General features: G+C 36.7%; 1 protein-coding gene across 1 annotated transcript; it reads right to left on the bottom strand.

Moving 5' to 3' along the window:
• Nucleotides 1-1,730: 1,730 nt before the first annotated feature.
• Nucleotides 1,731-2,669, bottom strand: LOC132660681 (olfactory receptor 4P4-like). The gene has a single exon (XM_060604465.1). The coding sequence runs from the start codon at nucleotides 2,667-2,669 to the stop codon at nucleotides 1,731-1,733; it is 939 nt and encodes a 312-aa protein (XP_060460448.1).
• Nucleotides 2,670-13,888: the final 11,219 nt, after the last annotated feature.

The raw sequence follows: 13,888 nt of genomic DNA, 5'->3' as shown, positions 1-13,888 counted from the left end.
TCTGAGCCTATTTCAGATTCTGTGTCTCCTCTCTCTTTCTCTCTCTCTCTCTCTCTCTCTCTATGTCTCAAAAAGAAATACATATTATAAAATTTTTAAAAAAAAGAAAAATAAAAATAAATTATCGTATAAATTGATGTCAACAGTCAAAGTTTATCAGGCTTGCCAGCAAGAGGGAAATTTTCACAGTAGCCAGATCAAGATTTCACTTTTTTTTTCTCTTTTTTTTTTGATGTTTATTTATTCCTGAGAGAGAGAGTGTGAGTGGGGGGAGGGTCAGAGAGGGGGACAGAGGATCCAGGATCCATAGCAGGTTCTGCGTTGACAGCAGCAAGCCTCATGCAGGGCTGGAACTCATGACCATGAGATGGTGATCCGAGCTGAGATCGTGACCTGCACCAAAGTCAGATGCTTAACCGATGCAACCACCCAGGTGCCCAAGAGTTCACTCTTGATGGTGTCATGTATAAAAGAAAAGGTAGAAGGGGTGCCTGGGTGGCTCAGTCAGTTAAGCATGGGACTCTTGGCCTCAGCTCAGGTCTTGATCTCAGGGTCATGAGTTTTAGCCCTGTGTTGGGTTCCACACTGGGTTTGAAGCCTACTTAAAAAGAAAAAAAAAAAAAAGAAAAGGAAAGGAAAGGAAAGAAAAAGACAAGGAAAAGAAGAGGAAAAGAAAAGAAAAGAAAAGAAAAGAAAAGAAAAGAAAAGAAAAAAAGTAGAAGACGACGGAGTCAGGATTTTCAGACTAGATACAACTGAGGAATGCCTTGTTTAAAACAAAACAAAACAAAACAAAACAAAACAAAACAAAACACCACATAGTTGGGTGAGTGAATCCAACTTCTCCAAAGATACACTTCTTTCCATTAACTTTCATCAGAGAACTGCTTCAACATTCCATTCCCTTGTACTTGCTGACTCACTCTATCATTTATTTATCATTTATCCATCATCTTTCTCTCTCTTTTTCCTATCAGCATCCCCTACCTATCCCATCAGTAAACCTGCTCTATATTTTATATGAAATATTATTTTAGGATTATTTTAAACTTGAATTTAGATAGTAAGTGAAAATCTTTTACTTTGAAAAGGTCCTTAGTTTTGAGAGATTTATATTTTCTTCCTTCCTGCAGTACAAGTAGTTGTGGTTACTCCTTGATTATATATATTTTATGTCAAACCAGTTAAAATAGCCTGAATTCAGCCATACTAATCTTTGCTACCCATACACATTTTGGAGTATCTTGTCTGGATGATTGGATCCAGGGTAGAATCCTGTATTGTCTGGATGAAGCCAGAATATTTAGAAGTAGAAAAATAAGCAGAGAAGGTACATATCAGAAGTATCGAATGTCTAAGTAGGTCATTAAGCCATGAAGGTGGTTCCTATAAGGGATGAGAAGCAGAGCTATGTGACAAGATATTTATAAATTCATTCAATAAATATTTATTGAGCTCCTATATGTGATACAGACTTTGCTGGCTACTAGGAAATTAGCAGTAAAATAAATACGATATGCCCTTACTTTCATGGAACTTAAAATTTAGCAAAGCAAGAAAACAAGGGAAGCACACCCGGAAAGGAATATGAAAGAGTAATCCACTGATGGCGTTTTGTTGTTTAAGGCTTGCCTTTTGCATGTTGTGACTGATTTTGCCATTGGCAAAGAAACAGAGAAAGGGGGTGTGTGATGAGATGATACCCATTTACATTTAAAGATGACGAGCCTTCAAATCATTGACTTCCCTTTCCAAAACCTTGCACCGCACCAAACTTTCCTTATGGCATTTTTCATCTCTGTGTTTCTAAGTGTGTAGATAAGAGGATTGAGCATGGGGACAATAATTGTGTAGAAGAGTGTGAACACTTTATCTTCCGGTAAAGTTGTGGCAGGTCGAATGTAAACAAAGATGACAGGTGCAAAAAACAGGATCACAACCGTGATGTGGGAGCTGCAGGTGGAAAGTGCCTTGCGGCGGTTCTCTGCAGAATATGCTCTCACATTGCACAATATCATGAAGTAGGAGGCCATCAAAACCACGAAGATCCCCAGTCCCATCAGGCCGGAATTGGCAATGACTAAGAAACCAATTTTGTGTGTATCAGTGCAGGCCAGTTTCAACAAAGGATATACATCGCAGAAATAGTGATCTATTTCATTGGGGCCACAGAATGGCAGAAAAATTGCAAGAAGAAACAGGCCAATGGAATGCAGAAACCCACCTGCACATGATGCTCCGAGAATTGAGTTACATCGTTGTCTACTCATGAGGATGGCATAATGGAGTGGTTTGCAGATGGCCACATAGCGGTCGTAGGCCATTCCTGTGATGATGCAGACCTCGACCCCCCCAAAGAAGTGTGTGGTAAACAGCTGTGTCATGCAGTTATGATAGGAAATGACCTTCTTCCCTGTCAGTAAGTCAGTCATTAGTTTGGGTGTCACAGTGGAGGTGTAGAGGAGGTCTGAGAGGGCAAGGTAATTAAGGAAGAAGTACATGGGCTGGTTAATTAGCTGACTGTAGGTGATAGAAGCCATAATAATCAGATTCCCCAGCCAGATAGCGAGGTAACAGAGTAAGAAAAATAAAAAGCAGAGGATCTGGACTTTCTTATTCTTAGAAAGTCCCAGGAGAATAAATTCAGTAACATTATTCCTATTTTCCATGATCCGATGCTCCAGAAAGGTATCTGAGAGGACAAAAGTAATGAAGCAAATAATTGATGAGACAATGGAAATCTAATATTCAATTAAAATGGCCTGATGCATATTTTAAGACCTTAGCCATTTGGAGATCCACTGAAATCACTCATTCATTTAACAAAATCCTTTTAAATATCTACTGCCAATACTCGTCCAAGAACTTTGGATAGCATGGTGAATTAAACAAAGTCCGAGTTTTTGTGTAGTTTACATCCTTTTGTGAGAAGACAGGAAATTATGCTCCCTAAGAATAAAAGCGGGATATCTAATAGTGTTAAGTATTTATTCAAGTACTAAGTCAAAGTATACGTATTAATGTAAATAGCGTTACGTGTTAATTCCATCAATGTTAAGTAAACATAATGCATAATTTTAGGAGGTAAACTGGAGAATTTACTTGAACAGATGGTTTCTAATGAGGTCACAAAAACGGTGGGAGGGCATGTGAGTGATTTATACAATGCATATAATGTTAAATAGATACTAACTAAAAAAAACTGGGGTCGCTTGGGTGGCTCAGTCGGCCAAGTGTTCTACTTCAGCTTAGGTTAGGTCATGATCTCATGGCTTGTGAGTTTGAGCCTCGCCTCTGGCTCTGTGCTGACAGCTGAGAGCTTGGAGTCTGCTTCGGATTCTGGGTCTCCCTCTTCCTCTGCCCCTCCCCTTGTGCTCTGTCTCTCAAAAATGAATAAACATTTTAAAAAATTAAAAAAAAAAAAAAAGAAACAACTGGCAAGTACACAGTTTGCTAGAGGCTTAAAGGAATAACAATACAGGACTAGAAATGACCATTAATCCACTAATCAAGTAATTCATGATAGAACTAAAGAGGAAGTTATTTTTCTAATTTGCCCTGTAGTTTTGAGGGGTTTATAAGAGAAAATAAGTATAGAAATTACTCCATGAAATTTTTGTATTACTTAAGAGTTCTTTGTAGCATAATGTAGCTACGTTCTGCTTTTCCTATTTCTTTCTCTTGCAGGGTTATAAGAAAACCAACCTTACTTTTAAAACTTTCTTGTTGGTTCAGTAATTTTTATTTTATTCTTTTAAATGCTTATTTATTTATTGAGAGAGAGAGAGAGAGAGAGAGAGAGAGCACCCGAGCAGGGGAGGGGCAGAGAGAGAGGGAGAGAGAGAATCCCAAGCAAGCTCCATGCTGTCAGTGCAAAGCCTGATGTGGGGCTCAATCTCATGAACCATGAGATCAGGACATGAGCCAAAATTGGGTTGGATGCTTAACCAACTAAGCCACCCAGACGTCTCTGGGTCAGTAATTTTTAAATGAATTAAAACATGTTTATACATCACTGATATCTTCTGCTTTTCTGTTAAATTGGATGTATTCTACTACAAGAGAAATTAAACTTAACAATAATTAAGAGCCATGTAGTTGAAAAATATTAACTTTAGAATTAATACTTAGGAGTCAACGGTGCTTCCTTATAAGAAATATATATCCAAAGTGCAAACATTCTTTAGTTTATATCAAGTTATGTTATATCCAAGATAAATTAATTTAAATATTTAAGTAAATTAGTAACAATGGCTATTTCATGATAATTACACTACACAGATTTTAGTTTTCCAATTTATACTTTTTTTATTGCCCAAAACTTTTACCATGAACCTCTATTCATTTTTAGAAAAAGATATATTTTATAAATAAGTGTATTTTATACATCTAATATTTATGATGTAAATGAATTTGAAAGTGTATTTGTAAATTTATCCTTTTATCCTGTCCATTTATCCTTTAAATGTAGTTTAAAATATTGAAGGATTATGCCCACTAGATTCTGGAAGCCCACTTAGATTTTTATAGGAAACTGAGGCCAAGGGTCACACTGAAAATTATTTATCCTTAAGTCAGAATTTATTGAGAAACAAAAATGTTTTGATTTTTATCAGGTTTTTTTTAGTTGAACGATAACACCCACAAATTTGCTAAATAAAAGGAATGTTTCAATTCTGTGTCAATAATACCAAAGATCTTGCAATGTCAGACAAAGAAATAAGGATTCAGAAAATGCCAAAGCATTACACAATTTTAAATACTGTTGTCACAAGACTGTGACTCAGCATGGGATGAAGAAATGATATGAGGGGCGCCTGGGTGGCTCAGTCGGTTAAATGACCGACTTCGGCTCAGGTCATGATCTCACGGTTTGTGAGTTCAAGCCCCGCGTCGGGCTCTGTGCCAACGGCTTGGAGCCTGGAGCCTGCTTTGGATTCTGTGTCTCCCTCTCTCTCTCTGCCCCTCCCAAGCTCACGCTCAGTTTCTCTCTATCTCTCAATAATGAATAAACATTTAAAAAAATTTAAAAAAAAGAAATGATAGGAAGATCAACTTAAATTTCCTTTGAATAACTCCATATTTTTTCTACTTATCAACCCCTTCAAAATAAGCAGTGTTTCAGAAAAGTTATTTGAATTGCCTTTTTTCAGGTGATCAATTACGGTTGCCTAAGTTGGAAATATACAAAAAAGTGGGCTCCTTTAATTTCAAAATACGTCCTCAATACTTTAAAATAATGGAGCTGCTTTCCTCTATCATTTTCTTCCTTACCTTCTTAGAGAATCTGCCCACACAAGTGGCATGATTCTAGAAAATGATTTCTTCATATTCTGTCAAATAGAAGCAGTTATACCACATTCCAGGTAATTATCTGGTAAGTGCACTGTACCAATAGATCTTTCCCCATTCTGTTAATTGCTTATTCCCTACAAATCAGACTCCCATCCATACAATAAAGAAGTTGGATTAGATAATCTTTGAAGATTAGATAATCTTTGCTCCCCTGACTTTGACTGTATGACTCCTGATTCATCAGTAGTTTGGGGAAGACATCTGTCTGCCTCCCTCATGCCTTCCCTGCTCCATTGGATAAATTGAAACTACAGAAAATATAGTATTAGTAAGTTCACTACCATTTCTGTGCCTCAGTTTCCTTCTCTGTAAAATTGAAGAAACAATAATACCTCCTTATAGGGTGACATTTTGAAATAATAAAGTTAATAAGTGGGACATTTCTTAGAGCAGTGTTTGGAAAGTATTAGACGTTTAATAACTGTTAGCCACCTTCCACAATGACTGAACGTAAGATCAAAGCCCTAGAGAAAAATGTAAGTAGACCAGATCAGAAACTGTTATCTGAGACTATCCCTGCCTTCACAATATTAGGAATAACAAACTTTGGAGATGGACCCTAGTTCTTAACATAGCCCTGATACTTAAATGCAAGATTCTTCACTTCCTTGAACATTTTCTTCCTTCTTCCATAAAATGAACATTGCAGTGCCTACCTTACAGAATTACTGAGAAAGTCAAGTAAAATAATGCATATGAAGCTCAATGTTAAAAAACATACTAGTTGCTCCCGTTTCCTCCTTGCAACTTCCTGTAGTGTTATAAACGTAGGAGATACTCAGGATATTCAAGTGGTAGGAGATCCCACTAATTAAGAAGTTAAGTTCTAGAGCTATATAAAATAAGATATAGGACTTGGCTCCAAAATTCATGGAAAAATCTCGGGAAAAATATGTAACCTCATTTCCTTCATTCACAAAATGAGTAATACTGTAACTCTGAGGTCTATTGTAAAGATTTGATGAGTTTATTTATGTAAAAGCTTAGTACAGAACCTGGTATGTAAACATTAGATATTTTATGAATATTGTCAGCATTAATATTTTCATTTTTGCCATTTCGGTGGACATAAATATAAATTAAGAATAATAAGTCAGATTATGATTCTTATTACAAATTGTGAATAGCTTATTAAAAGCACATATTTCAACACGGGTAAATGAAGGTTAAGTAGATAAGACATAGCATAGTTTCCCTGCCACAAACAATCTGTTTTTTTTCTTACCTGAGGGCTGGGGTTTCTCACATCAGGGTTAACATTCCCATAACATTAAATACAAAATCTTTCCCACCTTGTCAGCTGACCTTCAACCCAGAAACCTGAAGGTCAACTTCTCGCTCACTACAGTCATTTAATGCTTCTATTTTCTTTCCTTTGGATTCATCAACCTTTTCTAAATTAGATGGATGTTCAATTCCCCTTTCACCTCGAAAAAAAAATGTCTATATTAAACCTGGACAAAAAGAAATGTATCCCTTAGATATTATACAATGGAGCAGGTTGATTGAAAATTTTGCCATACACTTTTGCTTCTTCAGTCTTAGAATCATATGGGTATTTTAGTGTTTAATCATTTTATATTCAGCTCCTTTACTGAACTTCTGTCCAGGGACCTCCTAAGGCAGTAAACCCCTCTCCATATTCAATTATCCTCGACTATGGAATATCAAGGGCTAATGAATAACTACATTCATGATATTCTAAATGAGGCCAAACAGATAAACCCACAAATACTTTGATAGCTGTTGAGGATGCAGCACTAATGACTAGAGCATCCGACACGCATATCTTCAGCCCACATAGCTACCGTGTGTTATAGATGGAAAACAAGGCGGAACTTTCCCCAGATCGTAGAGGTTGTATTTTCAATGGTTATGGAAGTTTTCCCATGCAAAGATTTCTTAAAAACATCAGATACAAATTGCATTCGGAATGACTGGTGTATTCCCTTGAAGTAAAATGACTGGCGTCTTTATGAGCTGGATTTAACTTACCAGCTGCTTCGCTCAACAGACAGATTTCTTGTAAGCTGAGGCTTCACGCCTAAGATAAAATTGGAAGAGAAAAAAAATTAACGTTGCTTTGCAATAATAAATCTTAATTGCATACAGTCTTATGGCATACAGTCTTATGAAGGAACTCTTGTGATATATCAAGAGAGATACCATTGTAAACTGAGCCAGATTTGAGATCTTTGCAAATTATTTTTTCATTTCTGAAAAAGAAATGTGTCTCTCTGACATTCATCTTACCTTCTAAAAACTTACATATATACTAAGTATATATATACTTTTTGATATTTATATATTAATGTATTTTTATATATTGTATATCACATATAATATATATACATTATATATACATTATATATATATTTGATATAGGCATCGAATTGGTATTTAAAGCAAATTTTGAGAAAACATGTTATATAGAATAGCTCTCAACATCTCTGAGGGTTTACAAGTTTCCCATCAGTATACTTTGCCACAAATATAAACCATTGCTTAAATTTCTCTCTAGTAACAAAGTTAATAATTATATTTCCCTCATGCATAGTATCCAAAGCACTGAGATTAGATGTGGGACACGGGACTAGAGGGAAACGTCGAATGCAATGTTCGTATGTCAGTACAGGGCAGAAGTGGGTGACTGAGGGAATAGGAGAGCTAAAATGAGAAGCACCAGAGAACCTTATGACCCAGATGAAAAGTACAGACTGTAGACCAAGGTTAAAGAGTTATTTTTTTTTCCCCAGAAAAACAAGCCTATTAAGGTGTTGGGATTTCTAACTGATGCTTGGAAAAGACTCCTTTCCTTTGCCACTATTCTTTCATGAAGCTCGTCTGCTCCCGTGGGTTCTCTTGCTTGGTGTGCATGTAGCTTAGAAGTTTATTTCTGTATGACAACCTCCTTTATTAAATTAAATTCTTTTATATTGTTATATGATTATATTATTAAAATTTCACATATGTGTATTTTTGAAAACACAGAAGAATATTATAATAAATAAGATGGTTTCCTCAATTTCTTCATTTAAAAAATATTTACTGTCACCGGGGTACCTGGGCGACTCGGTTGGTTGAGTGTTCAGCTTTGGCTCTGGTCATGATCTCATGATTCAGGAGTTCAAGCCCCAAATGGGGTTTACTACTGTCAGCACAGAGCCTGCTTAGGATCCTCTGTCCCTGTCTCTCTGTCCCTCCCTGCTTTCACCCTCTCAAAAATATTATGGAAAGAGCCTAAATGTCCATCAAATGATGAATGGATAAAGAAGATGTGGTTTATACATACAATGGAATACTACTTGGCAATGAGAAAGAATGAAATCCTGCCTTTTGCAACAACGTGGATGGAACTGGAAGGTATTATGCTGAGTAAAATAAGTCAGTCAGAGAAGGACAGATATCATATGGTTTCACTCATATGTGGATCTTGAGAAACTTAAGAGAGGACTGTGGGGGAAGAGAAGGAGAAAAAAAATAGTTACAAACAGAGAGGGAGAGAGACAAACCATAAGAGACTCTTAAATACAGACAACAAACTGAGGGTTGATGGCGGGAAGGTGGGTGGAGGAGAGAGGAAGATAGGTGATGGGCATTGAGGAGGGCACTTGTTGGGATGAGCACTGGGTGTTGTATGTAATTAAGCTAATTTGACAATCAATTATATTCATAATAAATTAAAAAAACATATATGTTTACTGTCACCTACATCTAAAAAGTGTGAGTTGGATAAAATTCAGTATAAAGAATGCATACATTGGTGGACAAGACAGTCTCTGCCTTTAAGGAGGCTAGAGACTAAAAGAAGAGGCAGATAATAAACCAAACAAATATATGATTACAAACAGCATATTCAAAAGCAAAGAACAGGGAACTGCTAGTCTTTTTTTTTAAACATATGGAAACTTTATTAAACAGTACATCTTTGACTTTTCTATGTTATTTGGCTACTGCAACTTGGTTGTCTCTTGAATTTGCATTGAAGTAATTCTACAAGACAATTGTATTTTCTCATCTTTTTTACATCTAAAAAGTCTTGTCTTTCTATCTGTTCTAAAACTGCGAAGACACGATTAAATTAACAAAAAATTTACTTTCTCCTTACCATCTGCCTGAAAGCTTAATAGAAATTGTCATTATTATTGAAATTGTTTTAAACAACATATGTCTATGAATGCATCTATTTTTATAGATTGTTTTTTTACATTTTAACAATATTTTAAGACATCTGCATGCTCCAAATATTAATGTTCATGTTTTCTTCCTCATTTCAAGAAAGTTACGTTCAGTGGGAAATTCCTCTAATCTATTTGTGTTCTGAAAGTAATAAAAGAAAGAGTTACAATTGTATTAGTATGTCTCAATTTCTATTTTTGAAATATTAATTATAATCTACACTATGTAGGAAACAGGTGTATGTTTGGGAGAAGGTGGGAGGCTCTAAACTCAGACTGCCTGGTTTCTTTCTTTCTTTCTTTCCTTTTTTTTTTTTTTTTTTTAATTTATTTATCTATTTTGAGAGAGAAACATCATGAGCAATGGATGGGAAGAGAGTGAGAGAGACAGAGAGAGACAGAGAGAGACAGAGAGAATCCCAAGCAGGTTTTGTGCTGCCAGCATGGAGCCTGATACAGGGTGTGACCCCACAAGCCAGGAGATCATGACCTCAGCCAAAGTCAAGAGCCAGACGCCCCTCAGATTGCCTGGGTTTAAAGATCACACGTTCTACTGGTTCTGAGAGACTTTACTGTAGGCTTAAAATAATAAATGGATTTGACATCATAGTAAAATATTTTAAAACTCTACAATACAGCAGAGGCTGGTAAACATAGCCTACATTTGTATCACCCCAGACTCCTTGATGATAGGATTAAATTCTCAGTTTCTTCAAGTTTATTTCAACACTCTAAGTTTACCAGGTGTTACATTGTTAAAACGCCTTCCTTGTTTGCCAATTTAGCCTGTAGTCTCTTCCTTTCAAGCTGAAATTTTCCTGGAGAACATTTTAAATATGCCCATATGCTCCACCCGTAAAAAAGGCATTTTATAAAATTACAGTATTAGGCTTTCAGCCCAGAAACAATTTATCTCATATGTAGCTTTATTTATTTTTTATTTTTTATTTGTTGAGAGAGAGAAACAGAGTACTAGCAAGGGAGGGGCAGAGAGAGAAGGGGGGACACAGAATCTGAAGTAGGCTCCAGGCTCTGAGCTCTTTGCACAGAGCCTGAGGCAGGGCTCGAACTCACAAACCGCAAGATCATGACCTGAGCTGAAGTCGGATGCTTAACCAACTAAGCCACCCAGGCACCCATAACTTTCTCTAAAGCAACCAATGGCTGCAATGATTTCATGAAGCGTGCCCCAAACTGGGAATTAAAGATAATTTGTTTGCTATTAATTTAGTGAGATAGATGCTAAAATTCTGCAAGACAGCTTGATTCATCTATAAAATGGAGTAGATTATACTTCTATAAAAATGGAAAATGGGAAAAATGGTAAAAATATCTAGAATTAATAAGAAAATTTGTAAGGTAGCTAAATCTAAGATATGTATACACAAAATAAATAGATTGTATTTCATCTAGGAATAAAAATAGAGAAATAGAAAAATTATTCACAATAATGAGAAAACAATGTTATTTAAAAATATATTTTACTAAGAAACTCTGGATCGATAGGAATAAAATCACATGACCTTAAGTAAAGCCATATAATAAACACTGACAGAATCAGATCTCAAAGATTTAGATCAGGAGATATCATAAAAATAGCCATTTCCTGAATTAATATATAAATGTAATTACGTTTTCCATTAACATCCAAGGATATTTTGTTTTCGTTTTGATAACATAATCCTAAGGTTTCTGAAGAAGGATAAGTGCTCAAACCCAAAAACAAAAAAACCCCAAACCCAGATCTCTATTAGTTGAAATTTCCCTCAGTTAATTGGGAACTATTCCCAACTGTTAATAGAAAACAGGTTAGGAACTTAAGCAAATATTTCTTAATGTAATAATAAGTCAATAAAAACAGCATATGCGCACAAAGATTGTATTTAAAACCACGATATAGTTGATTGAACGATGTAGTTGCTGATCTAGTTGGGACCCACAATCCTTCTAGATTCTTGCTCTGCCATGTTTTTTGTGAAGCACTTGTCCTTCTGGTTGCAAAATGGCTGCTCCCCCTATAGCTTTGGAAGATGCTGTCTCTATTTACAGGCTAATAAAAAAGTTTAAGTTCAACAAGGTATAATACATTTGTCATAAATCCCATAGATTTGAAGCTGGCCCTAACTGGAAGGCTCACTGAGTCGAATAGTGGTTTTCATAATATGGATTTCAAATAATGTGCAATTTACACATGAATCAATATATTTTGTTTCTAAACATGAAAACAAAATAAGTCCACTCTGTGAGGAAAAAAAAAACAAAACAGCACCAGTGGGGCACCTGGGTGGCTCAGTCGGTTGAGCGTCTGATTTCAGCTCAGGTTATGATCTCACAGTCTGTGAGTTCGAGCCCAGCGTCGGGGTCTGTGCTGACAGCTCAGAGCCTGGAGCCTGCTTCGGATTCTGTGTCTCCCTCTCTCTCTGCCCTTCTCCCGCTCATGCTCTGTCCCTCTCTGTCTCAAAAATAAATAAACGTTAAAAAAAATTTTTTTAATGAAAAAAAAAAAAAAACAACCCAGCACCAAAGACAAGCTGTGTTAACTTTTGACAACTGTTCGGTCGTATTCACGATGGATACTGTAGAAGAGAATTTAAGGGGCTAATATGTAATTACATATACACATACACACAGCCCTCACATTCTATCGAACATTTTTTCTCAGCTATTCTGTCTGTGTGCGCATTTGCATATTTTTCTTTTTTCCCTTTTTAATTGTAATGGCTTTGCAACAGTTCTCTCCTTGTCTGTTTGGTTTTGTCCTAGAAATTTGAGGGTTGAGAATTTCTTTCCCATAAATGTGAAGATATAAAAACTGCTTCTCTTTCAGTTTATAGCTCTTGGCTCATCCCCCAGAGACCATATATTTCAAAATGAACTTTAAAAAAAAACATGTTTATTTTGTTTTTAGAGAAGAGGTGTGAGTGGGGGAGAGGGGCAGAAGGAGAGAGAAAGAATCCCAAGCAGCCTCCATACTCAGTGCAGAGCCAGATGCAGGACTTGATCACATGACTCTGGGATCACGACTTGAGCCTAAATCAAGAGTTGGACACTCAACTGACTGAGCCACCCAGGTGTCCCCTGAAATGAACCTTTAACTGGCTATACTTTCTAAGCATCTGACAGGAAAGCTCACAGTAGCATCTGAAGAAGAGTGTTTTTGTATAGACTTCACAGACCCAGGTGACACAGGAATGAAATGAAAAGGGAACTGACTTGTGTATATACCGATGCGGGGCTCAAACCCACAAACCTAGAGATCATGACCTGAGCAGAAGTCGGATGCTTAACGGACTGAGCCACCCGGGTGTCCCAACAACTGGCTCTATTAATGTCTCTTTGGTATAACCATTAAGCCTCAGGACAGAGAAATACTTTTCTAGTGATAGACTTTCAAGCGTCATTGATAGGCTAAGGAAGAATTATTGAGAAGCAAGCTAAATACATCTTGTTTTAAAGATTATAACCACATGAATGCATCCAATCCAGTTCGTGAGAAAGATGGAAAAAAAAAAAAAAAGATGTGGACAGGACCTACCATTTAATTTACCTTTTGAAATACAAAATCTGTGTAGTGCATGACTCAAAAACTATAATCTATGTTCCTGAACACTTCAAAGTATTAGTTCCCTTATTGTCAAGTATTTCTATAAAAAGTTGAGAAGCGATGACTCCTATATTCTACAAGACTCATTCTGCATTTTTACAGCATAGATAATAATACCACTGCATCAGTAGATATCCCTTAAAACACTGGGCTGTTTGTAAAACAGAACAAAACATTATCTCCTTCATCTGGATGCATTACTTCTTAACTGGATGATTTTAATATGCTGCATTCCTTTTATTCAGTTTCACCCTAAGTGAACTGGAGGGGCAGGGGGGGTGTTAAACCAGATGTTTTAAGGACGCGTCTTCTGGGCCTGACCTGTCTGTGATTCTGACCTCCCTTAGGCGGAGTCAGCAGCTGGCTGCCGATGGCTGGTTGTCTTTCTTCCAAACACATCAGAATAAATGAATAGCTTCAGCTGGTTGTCCCTCTTACCTCCTTGAAGGGCAGTTGAGTTAATTGTGCAATCAGAACAAAATGGCCTTTCTCCCCAAAAGAAGCAGGATCCATCATAGTCTGCTACTTTCTATTCCCTAAACACAGTTTTCTTTATGTACACCCGTATGCCGAAATCTCTAGCAGTGTCTGTAAGCTTAAACTTAAGTATCTTTTCCTGGAACCCCGAAGGGCTCTCTGCAGTACCGTAACTGGACCTTTACCATTCCCAATCAGGCCCTGTTCAGTCCTGCCGGTCAATTCAACTCCTCTTATTTCCAGAGAGATTTCACAGACTCCTGCAGCCCACCAT

Source organism: Panthera onca, chromosome D1 (assembly GCF_046562875.1).
Source record: "Panthera onca isolate mPanOnc1 chromosome D1, mPanOnc1 haplotype 2, whole genome shotgun sequence".
NCBI classification, from domain to species: Eukaryota; Metazoa; Chordata; class Mammalia; order Carnivora; family Felidae; genus Panthera; species Panthera onca.
The sequence above is the reverse complement of the archived record's forward strand: the minus strand, read 5'-3'. Positions and strand labels throughout refer to the sequence as shown.

Bases quoted from the DNA above. Each gene is read 5' to 3' on its own strand.
- LOC132660681 (XM_060604465.1), bottom strand. From the start codon at position 2,669: ATGGAAAATAGGAATAATGTTACTGAATTTATTCTCCTGGGACTTTCT.